At 43.5% G+C, this 19,729-nt stretch overlaps 1 protein-coding gene across 4 annotated transcripts in view; it reads left to right on the forward strand.

Moving 5' to 3' along the window:
• The window catches only part of Prpsap2 (phosphoribosyl pyrophosphate synthetase associated protein 2), a 34,190-nt gene extending 16,611 nt beyond the window's left edge, over nt 1-17,579 (forward strand). For all 4 annotated transcript variants that reach the window (XM_021175810.3, XM_021175811.3, XM_085829942.1 and 1 more), the window contains 6 exons: nt 907-1,022; nt 5,938-5,993; nt 9,969-10,117; nt 11,960-12,030; nt 15,665-15,811; nt 16,931-17,579. In XM_021175810.3, the coding sequence (XP_021031469.1) occupies nt 907-1,022; nt 5,938-5,993; nt 9,969-10,117; nt 11,960-12,030; nt 15,665-15,811; nt 16,931-17,089 (698 nt within the window). In that variant the 3' untranslated portion in view covers nt 17,090-17,579. The remainder of the gene's footprint in view (nt 1-906; nt 1,023-5,937; nt 5,994-9,968; nt 10,118-11,959; nt 12,031-15,664; nt 15,812-16,930) is intronic.
• The last annotated feature ends 2,150 nt before the right edge of the window (nt 17,580-19,729 follow it).

Below are 19,729 nucleotides of genomic sequence, written 5' to 3' on the forward strand. Positions count from 1 at the left end.
TACCTCTAGGTGATTGTAAATCCTATCAAGTTGACATTATTAACCACTGAACCCCTTTGAAACACTAGCAAGCTTTGACAGAGGAACAGGCTAGCTCACTGAGTCTTCTGGACACTCTCTCCTTTCTCTTATAGGCTTGGACCACACAGGTTCAGCTCCTTACTCTTTTGGACAATACTACTTCTTAAATGTTCCCGTACCTTTTTCTTGTAATCATTTCAGATGTCACAGTGTGGGTGAAGAGGTCTTGGTATCTTATGTTGGGTTTTGTCATCCCTGCTAAGGAAAATTGTAGGAGGGACAATCAGCTGTAATCACACTTGTAGAAATGTTTCTTTGTTAAGATTATCTGCTGTTTCTGTACTTTAAGGGCTTGTTGTTGATTTGCTTGTTCGTTTGTTTGTTTGTTTCGAGACAGGGTTTCTCTGTGTAGCCCTGGCTCTCCTGGAACTCACTCTGTAGACCAGGCTGGCCTCTAACTCAGAGATTCACCTGCCTCTGTCTTCCTGAGTACTGGGATTAAAGGCATGTGCCACCACTACCTGACCAAAGGTCTTATTTTTATTTATGTGTGTGTGTGTGCGCATGGGTATGTGCACATGTATGTTGGTTTCTAAAGGACAAAAGAGGGTCTTGGCCTTTGGACCTGGAATTACAGGTGGTTGTAAGCCTCCTAACATGTACTGGTAACCAGACTTAATTCTTTGCAAGTTATTTGCTGAGCTATCTCTCCGCCCCTACTTCTGATCATCAAATGGGAGTGAAAATCATACGTCTAATATTACCAAAATTATAAGCAGAGGTGCCAGGCTTTCATGATAGGACAGTATTTGCTTGGTCATTGTTATCTAGGTGTCTTAGAGTCCCTGTGGTACTGTGACATGTTTAACTTGCTTATGTTTGAAGGTCTGACTCATCTCATCACTATGGATTTACACCAGAAGGAAATCCAGGGCTTCTTCAATATTCCAGTGGATAATTTAAGAGCCTCCCCATTCCTGTTACAATATATTCAAGAAGAGGTAAGCTAGCTCTAACTCTTTATGTTAATATTCTGGGATGATATAGTTTCTGTTTCTTTTAGTTTTTCCTAAAAGACAAAAACTTTATGTATTCTGTTATACTTCATAAGTACAAGTCTCTACAATTTCATATCTGTAGTTTTTTTTTCACTCAGCTCTTTTTTTTCCCCAAATTTTGCTTATGTGTGTGTTGTTTTGTTTGCATGTAGGTATGTGCACCATGTGTGTGCCTGGTGCCCTTAGAGGCCAGACGTGTGCATCAGCTCCCCTAGAAATGGAGTTGTGAGCCCCTCCAGGTGGTGCTGGGAATTGCATCCATGTCCCTGGAAGAATGCTAGTTGCTGAGCCCTTGCCTCTTCACCCCTCTCCTTATATTTATTGCCTTATATGAGTTTCTCATCACTGACTTTTTCATCCATTTTGCTGGCCTTTCCCCCTGGTGTCTCATTTCATCAGCCCTCTTTTGTTGATTTCTGAAGGAAGACTGTCTCTCTAAAATAAGATCTGTTTTTACTTAAGCTGACCCTTTCTTTGTTGGACCATGCAGAGGCAGATTCTATTCCAGGATCGTACTCAAAAGTTTCCAGAATTTGCTAGTCTTAGGAGTGTTTGCGCTCTGCCGAGTTAGAAGCCTTTTACATGTTTGGTTTGTGCCACACTTTGGTGTTTTGCTTTTAGGAGCTGTTGTTAGCACATGGAGTGTTTCTCTGTAGTAACTTTTCCAGAGAGCTTCATTTCTTGATGATGTATTTAAGGGCAGCATTTTCTACATTTCTAAAGCATGTTTCCTTGTTGACAGTCCAGGCCTTCCTCATGGGCCTGGTCTTTGGTCCTTTGTCTTGCGGTGGTTCTGTCTGGTTGGCTGTTATCTTTCTTTGGCAGGGTTTGGCAGGCATGACATTAGCTGCTTTTCTTGTTGTGCACTAGGACAGAAGGGTCTGACAAAAGCAGTTGAAGCAGGAAGGGTCTCTGCTGACCCACAGGGTCAGAGCGCTGTCAGAGTGGGGAAGGCAGGCTTGATTGCAGCATGAGGCAGCCGCTTACACAGCACCCAGTCAGGAAGCCCAGATGTGAGTGCTGCTGCCCAGCCGTCTTCTCCTCTTCCCTCCTTAGGCAAACCTTTCTGAAAACACTCTTGGAGATAGACACAAAGGTCCGATGGTTCTAAGGTTTACAGTCAAGATAGCCAGCACAACCATCCATAGTGAAGTGATTTAGAAGTGTTTTTGAAAAGAAAGATGTATAGAAGCTGAGCAGTGGTGGCACACGCCTTTAATCCCAGCACTTGGGAGGCAGAGGCAGGTGGATTTTGAGTTCGAGGCCAGCCTGGTCTACAGAGTGAGTTCCAGGACAGCCAGAGCTACACAGAGAAACCCTGACTTGGAAAAACCAAGAGAGAGGTGCGGAGGAGAGGGGAGGGAAAGAGGGAGGGAAGGAGAGAGGGAGAGGGGGAGGGGGAGAGAGAGAGAGAGAGAAGAAAGAAAGGTGTATAGAATATCTGCATGTTTTATAAGACACATTAAAACCAGTAATTAAAAATAATATGCTGGGCTGTGATGATGCATATCTTTTATCCCAGCACTTGGGAGACAGAAGCAGGTTGACATCTGTGAATTTGAGGACAACCTGGTATACAGAGCAAGTTCTAGGACACCCAAGGCTACACAGAGAAACCTTGTTGCAAAAAAACAAACAAGAAAACAAAACTATAGAAGATAGATTGATAGATATTCATTCAATTTTTATTTACTGATTTATTTTGAGATGAGCTGCTGTTTGTTACACAGGCTGGTTTTGAACTGTGGGAATCAAGTAATCCTCCTGCCTCAACCTCCTGAGTGTTCACATTGTACCTGGCTGTAACTTCTTATTTTTGTGAGATTGGCACTTACTGTGCAGGCCAGGTTGGAGTTACTGCACTTGGCTTTTGTCTTGGTCTAAACACTTGGCTCCTTACATAACGGTGTTCTGGGCAAATTGGCTCTCTCCTCCCAGACTTCCTCAGGAGCTCATTTCTCCTGTTGGCCAGCTACTGAGCTGCTTGTTTGGACTAATAGCTTCCTCCTAGGTTACTTGGTTCTTTCACATCAAACCTTGATCTGTTTATAAGATTCCCTGTTTTATCCTCTGAAGACACAATGAGTCTGTTTTTATTAGAGTCCTTTGGTTTTATTAAGGGCTTTGTTGGCTGCTATGCTGTCTCTTGGCAGGGTGTGATGTTATTTGATGAGGCAAAGAAAGAAGTGCATGAAATAGTTCAGAAAAACTTCTGGCTAAAGCAAGGTGCCTAAAGGATTTCGTGTGCTCTCTCTCTCTCTCTCTCTCTCTCTCTCTCTCTCTCTCTCTCTCTCTCTCTCTCTTTTCCTGAGAACACTGGGCAGGTGTGTCTTTTCTCTACCTGAAAGTCCAATCAGCATATGTGTGTGTGTAATTTTGTTTGTTTGTTTGTTTGTTTTTTCGAGACAGGATTTCTCTGTGTAGCTCTGGCTGTCCTGGAACTCACTCTGTAGACCAGGCTGGCCTCGAACTCAGAAACCTGCCTGCCTCTGCCTCCCGAGTGCTGGGATTAAAGGCGTGCGCCACCACGCCCGACTGTGTGTAATTTTTTTAAATTCACTTTACATCCCAATCGCCCGCCCTCCTCTCTTCCCAGTCTTACCATTACAAATCCCACCTGACATTACTCTCTCCCCTCCTCCTTAGAGAGAGAAGGGACGGTGGCCATTTTGTTCCTTTACTGAGCACTTGTTATCCAGCGGGGCTTTGGATGCTTACAACCACCTATGTTAAGATTCAGTGTTGGATCCCCGGATATGGCAGTCTCTAGATGGTCCATCCTTTCGTCACAGCTCCAAACTTTGTTGTTTGCCATATCCCATAATCAGCTTCCAAATGCTGACACCATTGCATACACCAGCAAGATTGTGCTGATAGGACCCTGATATAGCTGTCTCTAGTGAGACTACACCGGGGCCTAGCAAACACAGAAGTGGATGCTCACAGTCAGCTATTGGATGGATCACAGGGTCCCCAATGGAGGAGCTAGAGAAAGTACCCAAGGAGCTAAAGGGATCTGCAACCCTATAGGTGGAACAACATGATGAACTAACTGGTACCCCCGGAGCTCTTGACTCTAGCTGCATATGTATCAAAAGATGGCCTAGTCTGCCATCACTGGAAAGAGAGGCCCATTGGACTTGCAAACTTTATATGCGTCAGTACAGGGGAACACCAGGGCCAAAAAGTGGGAGTGGGTGGGTAGGGGTGTGGGGGGGAGAGTATGGGGGACTTTTGGGATAGCATTGGAAATGTAAATGAGGAAAATACCTAATTAAAAATATATATGTAAAAAAAGATTCAGTGTTGGGACTAGAGAGAGTTCACAGGTTAAGAGCACGGCATCCTCTTCCCAGCATCCACAAAGGTGGCTCACAATAGTCTGTACCTCTAGTTCTGGGTGACATGGTGCCTTCTGACCTCTGCAGTACCAGGCATAAGCATGGTACATAGACATACATGTAGGAAAAACACAACTGTCACTTCGTTTGTTTAAAGGGCTCTTAAGCCCTTTTATTAAGAGCAGTAAGCTAACTTTCCTTTCACAAATGGCTTTCCTCAGCATGGAGTAACTGCAGTGTATTTGTTACGTCTTTGAACCACAATATTTTAGAATATGACATTAACTTGGATTCTGGCTCACTGGATATCTTTCTATTGTGAAATTACATTTGATGTGGGATTCATGAAAAGTCTTTATTTATTGAAACAAAGTCACACCAGCCTCCTAGACAATTGGGATTACAAGGCATACACATCACACCTGGTTTGCTTCTGTTAGTTTTTTGTTCCTTGCTTTTTGAGGTCTCTCACTGAACATGGAGATCATTAATAAGCTAGATTGCCTGGCCAGTGTGCTTTAGGGATCTGCCTAACTCTACCTTTTATAATCACCCCCCCCCCCCAAGCACCACTCCCAGTGCTGGGGTTACAAACACAGGCTGCCATACTCAGCTTTTCTGTGGGTGAGGGGTGGGCAAGCTCAGCTCATCACACTTCTGCAGCCATCAGCTTAGTGACTGAGCCGCATCTCCGTTCTCTCTGCTGACTCTTTAGAAGAGCACGTGTTCTACATCACTGGGTTTTCTATATAGGTAAAAATACTCATGTTGAGAACATTTTCATCTTTATTTTCCAAAGGAAGATTTTGCTTTGAACTTTTTCTTTTTTTTAAGATTTATTTATTTATCACTGGGTTTTCTATATAGGTAAAAATACTCATGTTGAGAACATTTTCATCTTTATTTTCCAAAGGAAGATTTTGCTTTGAACTTTTTCTTTTTTTTTAAGATTTATTTATTTATAAGTACACTGTAGCTGTCTTCAGACAGTCCAGAAGAGGGCATCAGATCCCATTACAGATGGTTGTGAGCCACCATGTGGTTGCTGGGAATTGAACGCAGGGCCTCTGGAAGAGCAGCAGTCAGTGCTCTTAACTGCTGAGCCAGCTCTCTAAACCTTAACTTTTTTTTTTTTTTTGCTGAAACTTTAAGTCAAATGACAATTTTTCTTTTTTTTTTTTTTTACGTGGCATGCTGCGTGCTAGTACTTGATATACATGGTTTTCACTGGACATTTTATTTTTTTTTTAAAGATTTATTATTATATCTAAGTACACTGTAGCTGTCTTCAGACACACCAGAAGAGGGAGTCAGATCTCATTACAGATGGTTGTGAGCCACCATGTGGTTGCTAGGATTTGAACTCAGGACCTTTGGCAGAGCAGTTGGTGCTCTAACCGCTGAGCCATCTCTCCAGCCCCGACAATTTTTAATGTGTTAGAACATTCATGTGTGTTGGTTGATGAAATAGTCTCTTAGCGATAAAGTAGTAATCCCAGGCCTTTTGTCTGTCACAGATCCCAGATTATAGGAATGCAGTCATCGTGGCCAAGTCTCCAGCCTCAGCCAAGAGGTAGGTGGGACTGTGTCCTGACTGTATAGATTGGGCTGCAATGGTTCCCCTGATGCCCCTCACTTTTCTTCCATGGACTAACTTAGTATTATCCTGTCAACTCTAGTGTTAGATATTTTAGTTTGTTCTTTTTTTCTCCAATCTCAGTTTCTCCAATGCCAGTCATATTTCTTTCTTCTTTTTTTTAAGACTTATTTATTTTATGAATGAGTGCTCAGTCTGCATATACACCTGCATGCCAGAAGAGGGCATCAGATCCCTGAGTGTAAGCCACCACGTGGTTGCTGGGAATTAAACTCAGGGCCTCTGGAAGGACAGTGAGTGCAGTCTTTTTTTTTTTTTTTTTTTCTTTTCTTTTTTTTTTTTAAAGTTTTATTTATTTATTATTTATATGAGTACACTGTAGCTGTCTTCAGACACACCAGAAGAGAGCATTGGATCCCATGCCAGATGGTTGTGAGCCACCATGTGGTTGCTGGGAACTGAACTCAGGACCTCTGGAAGAGCAGTCACTGCTTTTAACCACTGAGCCATCTCTCCAGCCCCAAGTCAGTGTACTCTTAACTGCTGTGCTGTCCAGCCCCTGTCATATTTCTTAACCAGCCAGAGTCATCCCATCCAAGGAGGACTGACCTAGTGTATCCACTGTTAGTCCAGACCTGTCAGTAAAGTCCTCCTCAAAGAAAGATATCTCTGAGGGTAAAGGCATTTGCTGCCAAGCTTGACCTGAGTTTAATCCCTGAGACCCATATGATAGAAAGAGAACCAACTCTCATTAGTTGTTCTCTGACCTCTGGAATACTCCTCCACCCTATGCTAAATAAATAAGTAGTTTTGGGTTTTGTTGTTGTTTTCCAAGACGGGGTTTCTTTGTATGTTGCCCTGGCTGTTCTGGAACTCAATTTGTAGACTTGCCGGGCCTCAAACTCACAGAGACCCACCTGCCTCTGCCTCTGGAGTGTTAAGAGTAAGGGTGTGTGGACTACCATGCCGGACAGTAAAGGTAAGCCGGGCAGTGGTGGTGCATGCCTTTAATCCCAGCACTTGGGAGGCAGAGACAGGCAGATTTCTGAGTTCGAGGCCAGCCTGGTCTACAGAGTGAGTTCCAGGACAGCCAGGGCTACACAGAGAAACCCTGTGTCGAAAAACCAATAAATAAATAAATAAATACACACACACACACACACACACGTATATATCAGCATGAGCAAGGTATGGGGAGCAGAGCAGTAAGCAGCATTCCTCTGATTCCTCTGAGGTCTCTGCTTGAGTTCCTGTCTTGGCTTCTCCTACTGCTGGTCTGTGATCAGGAAATGTAAGCCACATAAAGCTTTTCCTCCCCAACTTGGTTTTGGACTTGGTCTTATTTGTAACAACAGAAAGCAAATTATGACAGTAACATAGCATGGGAAACTGATTCTTTAAAAGAAAACTGAAGGGGCTGGGTTTATATCTGACAAACTGGTTCAATGAACATTCATTCCAAAGAATAAAGAAGGTTTTTTTCCTGATGAGAAAAGGTCACTTCTTCAGCGTGTGCAGTGACTGTAATCATTATGAACTGTAAGCTATGAGGAGAAAGGCTAGCCTCAGGGATGGTCAGTATTCTCATTCCTCCTCTGTCAGTAATCAGCAAAACAGACAGCATGAGGAAGGCCGCTAAGTACCAGGTCAGCCGGCCTCCAGGCTGTACAATGGACATTCTGTGCTGTAAAGCAAGTCTTGAGTTTAAAATGATGTAAGTTGGACCACTGGCTGCTTTTCTAGAGGACCTGGGTTTTATTCCCAGGTGTCAGCTCATAAAAATCCTCTGCTGGCCTCTATGAGCAGCAAGCACACATGTACACATACATACTGTAGACAAAACACTCATGCACATAAAATTAAATAAGTAAATATTAAATAAAATAAAATAAAATACAGAAGAGGTGTCTAAGAATCATCCCTAACTACAATTCCAGGGAATCTGATGTCCTTTTCCTGGTCCAGGCACTGCACTGGTGGTACACAGACATACATGCAGGCAAAAGGAAAACTGTGTTAATGGTTTAAGTCATATAAACTGTATCCATTCTTTATTGGGGGTGAGGGGCAGGGCCCTTCTCTGTATCCTACACTATCCTTGAACTTAAAACATTCCTCTTGCTTCAGCCTCCCAGTACTGCGATGGTGTACATGAGCTACCACATCCAGCTAGGTCTAGATTGTAATGGTGAATTCTGTCACACCATGAGAGAGCAAATGCTAGCCTTATAAAGCATCAGCAGATACATTCCCCTTTCCTGAGGCCTTCTTTACCCCATAGCTGATATCCCAGTGAACAAAGAAGTAAAGTTCTAAAGGAACTTGTTAGCAAACTGAATGAACAGTGCATAAAGATGACCACAGTGCCCTTTGGGCTTATCACTGGAACCTGAGGTTAAAGGTCTATGAATGTCAGTCACCATGTTGAGGAACACGAAAGAGAAGCCACGTGATTACGTGACTCAAAGATTTGACAATCTAGCTTAAGTAAAACCAAGAATAGAAGGGAACTTTTTAATCAAAGATCTGTAAACAACAGATCTGACTTCCCAGTGGTGAAAACTGATGCTGTCCCCCAGCTCTAGAACAAGATGGCAGCATCTGTCCTTTTCCTCGGATTCAGACAGCACTGAGGTTCTAGATGGCTCAGCTAAGAACCGCTAAGAGTGGATGTGGATGCAAGGATGGCTTGATCACTTATATAGGGTATATTCACTTCAGTAAGTAACCTTGTAAATAAAAGATCCATACGTGCTGGATGGACACCTTTAATCTCAGCACTTGGGAAGCAGAAAGATTTCTATGAGTTTCAGGGCAGCCTCGTCTATATAGTGAGTCCCTGTCTCAAATCCAGCACCAGTGTTAGTTGTCACAACCAGATACTCAGAGAGGACAGTTCCAGGATCTGACTCCTTCTTGGGCTTCTGCACAAATGTTCATATACCCACAACAGACACATCTGAACATATAATTAAAAATAAAATTCTTAGTAATTAAAAAGGAAGAAATGGAAATAATTTGGTTTTTCATCAATAAGTAAATAGATAAACAGCGATATATTCATATACTGGTAGACTATAACTTGGCTGAATCACCACAACACATTGAGTGAAAAAAAAAAACACAGGACACTAAAGGCACACTGTAATCAGCATGCGTGGAGGACATTCATCTTCTTGCCAGAAAGGTGAGGGGTAGTTGTCAGAGCCAAAAGGAGAAGTTGTAAAGGGCCAAAGATTTTACTTGATGCTAGTAGAACAGTTTATTGTCATCAGTGAGTTGATGCCAGTATGGACATGTATTTGCCACATTAGAAGAAATTATTTGGAGAGCATGAATCTGATGAATGTATAAAGATCTCTCAGAGGTTGTGAAGTTGTGTGCTTGGAGTCCCATTATGCCTTCATAAAGCTTTAAAAAGTTAATATGTAATACTTTAATGAGTCTTTAATGGTCATTGTTTCACATGCTTGGTTCTCAGAGAAGTCTCAAAAATAGTATTAGCAACTGCAAAAAAGGGGACTTGAGGCTGCAAGAAGAGTCCTTAATCAGAACTTGGGTTCTGATTGGCTGAGGAGAGATAGATGCTCATCTGTGGGCTCCATACTCAGTCTTCCTGAATCTAAAGTGGTCATTCTCTTTTGTTCTTGATTTTGTTGTTTTTTTGCTTTGTTTTGGGTTTTAGTTTGTTAGTTTGGTTGTTTGGGTTTAGTTTAAGGTTTTTTTGTTGGTTTGTTTTTCTGTGTAACCCTGGCTATCCTAGAACTCAATCTGTAGACCAGGCTGGCCTTAAGATCCACCTGCCTCTGAAGTGCTGTGATTAAAGGTGCTGGTCATTGTCCTTTGTAATTACTCCTTTGGGAGAAACATCTTGCTTCTGTTCTTTTGTGTCTTGCCCAAACATTGGCAGGCTGCCTCCCGGTTTTGATTTGTTTCTAATGTTCTTTTCAGGGCACAATCTTTTGCAGAGCGTCTACGTCTGGGAATCGCAGTGATCCATGGAGAAGCACAGGATGCTGAGTCTGACTTGGTGGATGGCCGGCATTCCCCACCAATGGTCAGGAGTGTAGCTGCCATCCACCCCAGCCTGGAGATCCCTAGTAAGTATCCACAAGCACCTCTTTGCCACTGTTCTCTGAGCTACTTGAATTAATTATATTTTGTTTTTATGTGTATGCCACATGTGTGCAAATACTCACAGATGACAGAAGATGATGTCAGATCCCCTAGAGCTGGAATCCCAGGATATTGTGAGCCATCTGATATTGGTACTAGGAACCAAACTCAGGTCCTTTGGAAGAGTAGCAAGTGCTCTTAATCACAGAGCCACCTCTGCAGCCCATGGATTCTCTTTGGTGTGTGTGTGTGTTCACATACACACTCATGCATGTTTTCAGACACACATGCACGTCAGAGGTCCAAGGTCCATGTTAGGTATTTTTCTCAGTCTTTTTGTCTTTTCGTTTGTTTTTGAGACATGGTCTCTCACTGACCTGCAGCTCATCTGTTATCCAGACTGGATGTGCAGCAAGTACCGGGGATCTCTCTAGCCTGGGGTTACAAACACAGAACTACACCCAAGTTTTTGTTTGTTTGTTTGTTTGTTTGTTTGTTTAACATAGGAACTAAGAACCCAAACTTGGTCCTCATTTGATATTTTACCCATGTGTAGCATCGTCCTATCTATCCTCTCTTAACTTTTTGAGTTGGCAAAAGCTGATAATTCCCTTCCTGGTTGAATTAAAATAGCTGTTAGCCTTTGAGTCATGGGGCCCAAAGACTAGGAAAATGATCAGCTATTTGGATTCAGGTGCATTACCTCTGGAAGCTGCATGCATCTGTTCAGTGCATGTATCTCAGAGCTTGCTGGCATAAGCAGGAAGTTTATTTATGCACAAAGCTGGTCAGCATTATGTTATATGGAATGCAAAGTGCTGGACAGGTTTTATGTATTTAGCATAGGGTAAGGCCTAACCAATTAATGTTAAATGTATTTCTAAGTATTTTATTCTTTTGGGTGCATTTCTGCATGGCTAACTGCTGCTCTCTAAATACTCAAAACTGCTTACATCAAAAGAAAACGTGGCTGGGCAGTGGTGGCGCACGCCTTTAATCCCAGCGCTTGGGAGGCAGAGGCAGGCGGATTTCTGAGTTTGAGGCCAGCCTGGTCTACAGAGTGAGTTCCAGGACAGCCAGGGCTACACAGAGAAACCCTGTCTCAAAAAACAAAACAAAACAAAATTAAAAAAAAAACAAAACAAAACAGAGTGAGTTCCAGGACAGCCAGGGCTATACAGAAAAACCCTGTCTTGAAAACAAAACAAAACAAAACAAAAAAGAAAACGTAGAATGCCAATAAATAAAGTCAGAATACACACCTGTCTTTCTGTCCTGCTAAGTGGTCTGCTTGGCTCCCCTTCTGATCCTGATGCCTTTGTTCTTTTCTTGGCTCACATACCCAATGCCATTCGGGCTAGAGTGGTACATGGGATGTCCTTGACTGGTTCCTCTTTCTAGGCAACACTGTTGGGCATCATGTCACCTGATAATTTTATAGTTATCCATCATAATTGAGGAAGTTCCTTCCTCTTCTAAGTACTGGGAAGGTTTTGTTTTATTTTGTTTTGTTTTAAATAAAACATTAAATTCTTGTTGTTGTTTTGGGTTCTTTTTGGGGTTTTTTGTTTGTTTGTTTTGGGGGTGTTTTGTTTTGTTTGTATTTGTTTTGAAACAGGGTTTCTCTGTGTAGCCCTGGCTGTCCTGGAACTCACTATCTAGACCAGTCTGACCTCAAACCCAGAGATAACATTTGTGTCTGCCTCCTGAGCGCTGGAAGTAAAGGCACGTGCCACCATGACTGGCAACATTAACTACTTAAAGCCTTGTAAGTCTTTGTTCCACCTTTGAGCATGGCACTGAGGTGTGTGTTTCATCCTGACCAGTGCTGATCCCTAAAGAGAAGCCCCCAATCACAGTTGTTGGTGATGTCGGAGGAAGAATCGCCATCATCGTGGTATGTAGTTCTCCTTTATTGTTACCACTGTTGCTCTGTTGACTTACCTGTAACGGAGTGCATGAAGACTACGGGGGGTTCGTGTGGCCGGGCTAAGTATCATGGCGGTTGGTTGGTGCCTTATGCTAGATGTTAACTTTGGCCCCAAACAGAAAAATTAATGGTTTAAGAAAAAAAGTCATTTCTATATAATTATGAGAATAAGACACAGCTGCTGGTTTTCATATTCTAGGAAGTTGTTTTTTATGGTTAAAATGAAGGACAAAGTTGATTATAGTTTTAAACAGATTGGCAGTTAGGGTTGTAGTTCAGTAAGGCCTTGGATTTGGTCCCTAACATCACAAAACCCAAAACTCACATCATTCATACATGTATACTAAATGAAACACTGAAGAATGTATCAGGCAGCTGCAGCTCACTGCTCCCCTGGGGAGAGAGCCAGGGCCAAGCCCACCAGAGGCTATCATAGCCTAAGAGTCTTCCATTCATGACATTACTGAACTTTACTGTCTACCAAGAGTGCTGCTTTTAAATGTAAAAGACATTTGGGCATTGGGGTTGGAGAGGTTGCTCATTGATTAAAAGCATTTGCTATTCCTGCAGAGGACCCAAATTTGGTTCCCAACAACCACATAGTCTTAAAACTGCCTGTAACAACTCCAACTCCAATTCCTCCTCCTCCTCCTCCTTCTTCAAGATTTATTTATTTATTATATGTAAATGCACTTGTAGCTGTCTTCAAATGCTCCAGAAGAGGGCATCAGATCTCATTACAGATGCTTGTGAGCCACCATGTGGTTGCTGGGATTTGAACTCAGGACCTTCGGAAGAACAGCAGTCAGTGCTCTTACCCGCTGAGCCATCTCTCCAGCCCTGTAACTCTACTTCTAAGGGATCCATTTTACACAGGCAAAACAATCATACACATCTATAAAAAAATAAAGACTTGAATGTTTGTATAAAGAGTGTGTCTGTGCACACAGTGACTTTTGGTTCATGTTGTGGCTGATCCCCACCTAGTGGTGTCATGTGTTCTTGGAGTGCAATGGAGGCTGTGCTTTGGTCCTCACTACTAGGTAGTATGTTAGGATACCGTACAGCTGATGCATCTGTTCTTCATATTGGACAGTTTCTGATTTTTCTTAATTCCCAATAACACTGCTTTGAACATCCTTATACTGTTTTCTGGTGTGTCACATGCACAAGAGTTTCTAAAGGATAGCTGGAGTCACTGGGTTTGAAAGTGTTGTAACAGGCTCCCACACCCCATCATAGGTACCTTGTGTTTTTAACTGTTGTCTGGTGATTTTGTTTGTACCCTTTTCAGGGATCTCCTGTGTCATCCCACAGCGTTAAGCTGCATGCTAGTTTATTCCATGGACACAGGGTAGTGGCAGGAGGTGCAGATTCAGCACAGTGACTGCAGACTTTCTTCTCTATGTGGAGCTGTGCTTTCTTTTTCCTCTAATACAAATGTTGAACCCACGAACTCTGTGTGTGCTAGGCAAGTATCTATCATTGAGCCACATCTCCAGCCCTCTTCATTTTGAGACAGAGTTTCTGAGGCTGGTCTTAAACTTTTTCTTCACTTCAGTCAGAACTTCAGCTCACAATCTTCCTGCTACTGCCTCTTCAGTAGCTGAGATTACACATCTGTAGTGTTAGAATCTGCTTAGATATTCTTAAAAAACAAAGATCAGCCGAGAAGGTTCAGCAAGTAAAGGTGCTTGTCACCGAGCCTGATCACCTGCGTCTCTGGAACAATCGAAGAAGAGACCTGACTGCCACAGATTGTCCTCTGACCTCCACATACACCTAGGGCATATGTGCCCACGCTTTCACACAGGCACATGTGCACACTAGCAGTAAGTGCTTATTTCACAACATGAGCACCTGACCTTGATCCCTCATCAAGTTGGGTAGTGCAGCTGTGATCTCAGTTCCCTGTGATGAGATAGCAGGCAGAGACAGAGTCCCAGAAGCCATGAGTCAGCACATGCAGCATCACACAGACAGACCCTGACTCATACAAGGTGGACCATGAGGAATGATACCTGAGCTTGTCACTGCACAGAGGCCACCTGTACTCAGACACACGCACATGCACAAACTCAGCGTGTAAAAACCAACATTTTATTTTGGAGTAGTTACAGGCTTACAGGAAGCATGAGATACTGTGCAGGAGGTCCTGCAGGCTCTTGACCACGGTTCCACTGCATGCTGGCTCGTTTTTATGTTAGCTTGACACAGGCTGGCCTCATTTTGGAAGAGGAAACCACAACCTGTGTGCAAGCCTGTGGTGCATTTTCTTAATTAGTGATTTAATGTGAGAGGGCCCAGTCCATTGTTAGTGGTGCCATCCTGGGGCAGGTGGTCAGGCTGAGCAAGCCATAAGGAACAAGCTGGTGAGCAGCACTCCTCTGTGGCCTCTGCCTCAGCTCCTGCTTGCAGGTTTCTGCCCTGAGCCCTCGGTGATGGACTTTGTTGTAGAACTGGAAACTGAAGTAAACCCTTTCCTTTCCAAATTGTTTTTGGTCATGGTGTTTCATCAGTGTCATAGAAACCTTCTATGTATAGTAGTAATACATGCATGCTATGGCATACCCACACACACACACACACACAAACAGTACACACATAAATATAAGAATAAATAAACAAAAGAATTCAATAGAAAAGAATTGCCAAACTGACTGATGTCCATTATACTTTTTTTTTTTTTTTTCGAGACAGGGTTTCTCTGTATAGTCCTGACTGTCCTGGAACTCACTTTGTAGACCAGGCTGGCCTCGAACTCAGAAATCCACCTGCCTCTGCCTCCCGAGTGCTGGGATTAAAGGCGTGCGCCACCACGCCCGGCTTTTTTTTTTTTTTTTGATCTAAAGACAGGGTCTCTCTACATAGTCCTGGCTAGCCTGGAACGCTGTAAAGCAGGCTGACCTTGAACATAGAGTTTTGATCTGCCTGCCTGTTCCTCTGAGTTCTGGGATTAAAGGTGTGCACCATCATGCTCAGCTTTCATTATAATTTAAAATTTTTATTTATTTAATGTATGTGAGTACACTGTCACTGTCTTCAGACCCAGCAGAAGAGGGCATTAGATCCCCATTACAGATGGTTATGAGCCACCATGTGGTTGCTGGGAATTGAACTCAGGACCTCTGGAAGAGCAATCAAGTGCTCTTAACTGCTGAGCCATCTCTCCAGCCCCTCACTGTACTATTCTTACAGACTCCATACATGGGTTATGGTACTCATGCACCCACACACATACACAAATAAATATGTATAAGTGAGAAGTTTTAAAGATTTATTATTATATCTAAGTATATTGTAGCTGTCTTCAGACACACCAGGAGAGGGCGTCAGATCTCTTGTAGATGGTTGTGAGCCACCATGTAGTTGCTGGGATTTGACCTCAGGACCTTTGGAAGGGCAGTCAGTGCTCTTAACCGCTGAGCCATCTCTCCAGCCCCTCCAAAGACATTTCTTAAGCAGAGTGGTATGGGGTGGTGTGTATTCCCAGCTACTCAGGAGACTAAGGAGGGGGACTCACTTGCTCAGGTATTCAGGACACCCTGAACAACATAAGACAGGTGTTGATGTGCCTTTTGTATGGTCTTTGATTTGACAGGATGACATTATTGATGATGTGGATAGCTTTCTTGCTGCAGCAGAGACCCTGAAGGAAAGAGGTGCATACAAGATCTTTGTGATGGCCACTCACGGCTTGTTATCTTCTGATGCTCCCCGGCTGATTGAAGAGTCTGCCATTGATGAGGTAGTAGGGCTGGCGGTCAGGGTGGGCTGTCTGAGTCCTTAACAGCAGAGCAGGAATGAGTATAAGTCCATTTTAACTAAGAATAAAGATGCAAGCCAATAGGGTAGCCCATGACTCTAATCACACACTGAAGAGGCTGAGACAGGAATCTTGTCATTATTTCAACATTAATCTGGGCTATGGAGTAAGACCATGTCTCAAAAAATTAAAACAAACAAACAAACAAAAAGAATGGATGAAAAATGCTTGTGTTTGATTTTATTCACTGTAGCTTTCCCATTTGAGTGAGGTTCGGCCAGATTCAGTTCTGGCTTGTATACTGTATTCGTCTCCCACCTCCAGTGTGTGGTACAGTGATGGTTAGAATGCTCCAGTTGTATGCTGGGCACCCAGCTGATTTAAGAGGACACATCCCCTGTGAGCTGTAACTATACACTCCCTTCTAGTCCCTCCTTGCTTGCTTTCTCTTTGGATTTATTCATGTGCTCATGTCACATACAATATGTGGTCTGTAACGAAATGTGCTTCAACATGTTGACTCTTCCTAAGTTGATGGAAACTTGAGGTGTTCACATATTTTAAAACTTATTTTCATCTATTATTTTGTGTGTGTTATGCGTATATATGAATTTAAGTTCTCATATAGAGGTCAGAGGACAATTTTCAGGAGTTAGGTTTCTCTGAGGCTATGAAGAAGAGACCCAACTGCAGCCCCACCAGCAGTAACGGGTTGCAGTTTCTCCAGGGCGTCCCCAGCATTAATAGTGTCTTTTCAGCTGTAACTGCTCTAATGAGTGAGGTTATCAGATCTTAAAGCTAGAGCAGCTTTTCCTAATGGAAACAGAAGCTGTGAGAGACAGCAGGCCTCCCATAGGGTGAGCCTCAGAGACTCAAGGCTGCAGTATGTTTTTCAAACGAAGCCATGACACTGGCTGGCTTTTTTTTTTTTTTTTTTCTGTTTTCCAGATTTGGCTTTGCTCTGTTCTGTTCTATTTGCTTTGTTTGTAGTTCTGGCCCTGAACCTAGACATTTATACACCAGCCGTACACTCTGCCATGAGTCATACCCCAGTCCTGAGGCTGCTCGGGATCTGACGCTTTCATTTCTTGTGATGCACAGGTGGTGGTCACTAACACGATCCCACACGAGATCCAGAAGCTGCAGTGCCCCAAGATCAAGACTGTGGACATCAGCATGATCCTCTCAGAAGCCATCCGCCGAATTCACAACGGGGAGTCCATGTCCTACCTTTTCAGAAACATAGGCTTAGATGACTGAACAGTTCTCCTATGGTAGAACTCCCACAGGTCAAGTGGGAGCCTAGCGTGTACGCTGGGAGGGCCCATGCCCAGCCAGACACACGTGACCCTCCCTTTCCCACATCTTCCTCATTGATTCCTGTGAAGGTACAAGGACCAGCTTTTTATTAGTTGGTTTAGGTTTTTGTGAGTTTTAGGGGTAATTTTTATAACAGAAAGACCTCCTCTGAAATGAAAGAAGTTAAAACCTGATCGTTTTTAGTGTAACCATTTTAAATAATACACTTGTGAGATTTTTAAGCTCAGCCTTTTTTTAAAGTTGCTTGATCCAACTGTTCAAATGAGTTAAATAAAATGATCTGCTGTCTACTACCTAGAATCAAAAAGCTACTGTTGGTTCCAATACGTGACCTTTTTAGGAACGCTTTTATAAATGGGCATATAGAGTGTGTGGCTGTATTTATTTTCTGCAACTAAAAAAGAATAAAACCTTGTGTTTGTTTTTTAAACCTCTGTATGTGGATAGTTGTTCTGTAGCTAGACTAGACAGCCACTAAAAACCTGAGTTACTTGGCTGCTTTTTCTTTTCAGCCCCTGAGCTGTGTGTGCAGTGCTTCATCTGGTGAGGCTTTTCAGTTGTTGTTCTTATAGGTCCTCAGAAGCCCTGCAAGTTCTTGATGCAAAGTTACTTAGTTGAAATAGAAGTAAGGTTCATGGCCTCAGAGGCTCAGCAGTCCCTTCTGTTCTCTTCAAAGTACAGCCAATGCTCAGACCAAGATGCAGTAAGTCTTGCTGAGTGAGGAGGTTGGGGTGGGGGTAGGCATGGGAGACAGTGGAGTGGGTGGCACAGCAGCGTCACAGAGGATCAGTAACACTAAAACTTGTCTGACTTAAAGTTTCAAGTTTAGATTTCCGTTTTTAAGCAGAGTTCAGAAGAGGGCTTTGGATCTTCCAAAACTGGAGTTACAGCTGTTTGTGAGCCACCATGTGGGTGCTGGGAACTGAGCCCAGGTTCTCTGCAAGAGCAGTGGATGCCTTTAATCTCTGAGCCATCTTTCCAGCCCCAGAAGTTTATAATTCTGTCCATCATCCTTGTATAAAGGAGCAGGCCTAAACCCAGAGTATTCATGCCAACATGGCCTACACTCTTACTAACCTCATTTTACTAAGGAAAAAACAGGTATTCAATCCTGATTTTTCAAACTCAGTTTGAAAATATATCTTTACCTTTGTGATCCAAGAAGGGAGTGAGGGGGGAGGGGAGGGGGGCTGGGCTGTTTGGGCCAGGAAAGAGCATAATGTATGTTGACTTCTCACTAGCTTCCAATTTCAGTGTAGATCTTAATGTTCATCCAGGTCCCACCATTAGACCCAGCAAGGCCTCTGGGCTCCATCCCCGGAAGCATCTCCACTCTTGCTTTCTTACATTTAATCTGCTTACACATCTGAATGCCCTTACTCTCGGGTATAAGACCCAGCCACTGTCTCAGGTGGCTTTAGTGACCATTGGTCATCAACACCTTAGCTCTCCAATTCATCATTCTTAAAGAGCCTCACAGACTCTCGGCCCTGCCAAGAGAGAGGTGCCTGTCTGCCGGTGGTGCCCTGCTCTCTCCCTGGGCCCTCTAGAACGCTCATGGAGCTATACAGCTAGCTGTTGGGGTGGATAATGGTGTGGCCTGAGTAGGGTGTGCAGTTGTGACTTTGGTTCCCAACCTGCTTATTTACCAGCTTTATCTCAGACTTTACCTCTTCAGCCTGGGGTTTTGACATGTGGTTTGAGGTTGATTTTTAGCCTGTGGATTTTCTAGTTGGCTCACTCTGTCTTCTGTGACCTGCTGGCTCCTTCTGGCTCCTTCCAGTACTGAGACTTCTCCTTTCCTAAAAATAGGATAATGACCTCCTCGTCAACTCTTCTCACAGTAGTTACAGCTACAGGCCCAAGTTTGACCAGGAAAAAGCCTCTGGCTGGATTTCTCACAGCTCCTCTCTCTCCTAGGCCCCTCCCTCTCCTAGGCTCCTCCCTCCTAGGCTCCTCCCTCTCCTAGGCTCTGGCTGACTACTGTTCTATTACTCCTGTTTTACACTGAGCAACCTGACAGTTCACTTTAACTTTCTCAGTTTGAACAGATTTGCTCCAGATTGTTTTATAAAAGGAACTCACTGTGGTAATACATCCCAAATTCTATGTGGACCCCAAGTGTAATCCCCTAGTCTCTAGGGCCTAGAGGGTCTTCCCAGCTGCCTTTCTATCACCCCCAGCCATCCCTGCTCCTCTAATGGCAATTAAGGAGTCTGGGGGAGAAATGAGGCAGTAGTTAAGCTGTCCTTAGGCACTAAGGGTGGGTCTCATGGTGGTTGACAGGCAAATGGAACCCACCCTTGAATGGACAATGCTGGCCTAAGAGAGCCTTACACAGGAAGTGGTTTCCTTACTGGGTTGGTCCACTGTGTGCTTAAAGATGACCAGTCCTGGGCAGCAAGATGGCTGGTGGGTGCAGGTGCTAATGACCTGAGTTTGATCCCTGGCCCCCACATGACAGATCATCCTTTAGCCTCTGCATACGTGCCATGGCATACACACATGGAAGGTGCATGAGCATGCATATACACTATAGACATAAATACATAAGCGAATGTAAGCTTCTTCTAAAGGACC

Source organism: Mus caroli, unplaced genomic scaffold (assembly GCF_978045245.1).
Source record: "Mus caroli unplaced genomic scaffold, Mus_caroli_1 scaffold_13, whole genome shotgun sequence".
Taxonomy (NCBI): domain Eukaryota; kingdom Metazoa; phylum Chordata; class Mammalia; order Rodentia; family Muridae; genus Mus; species Mus caroli.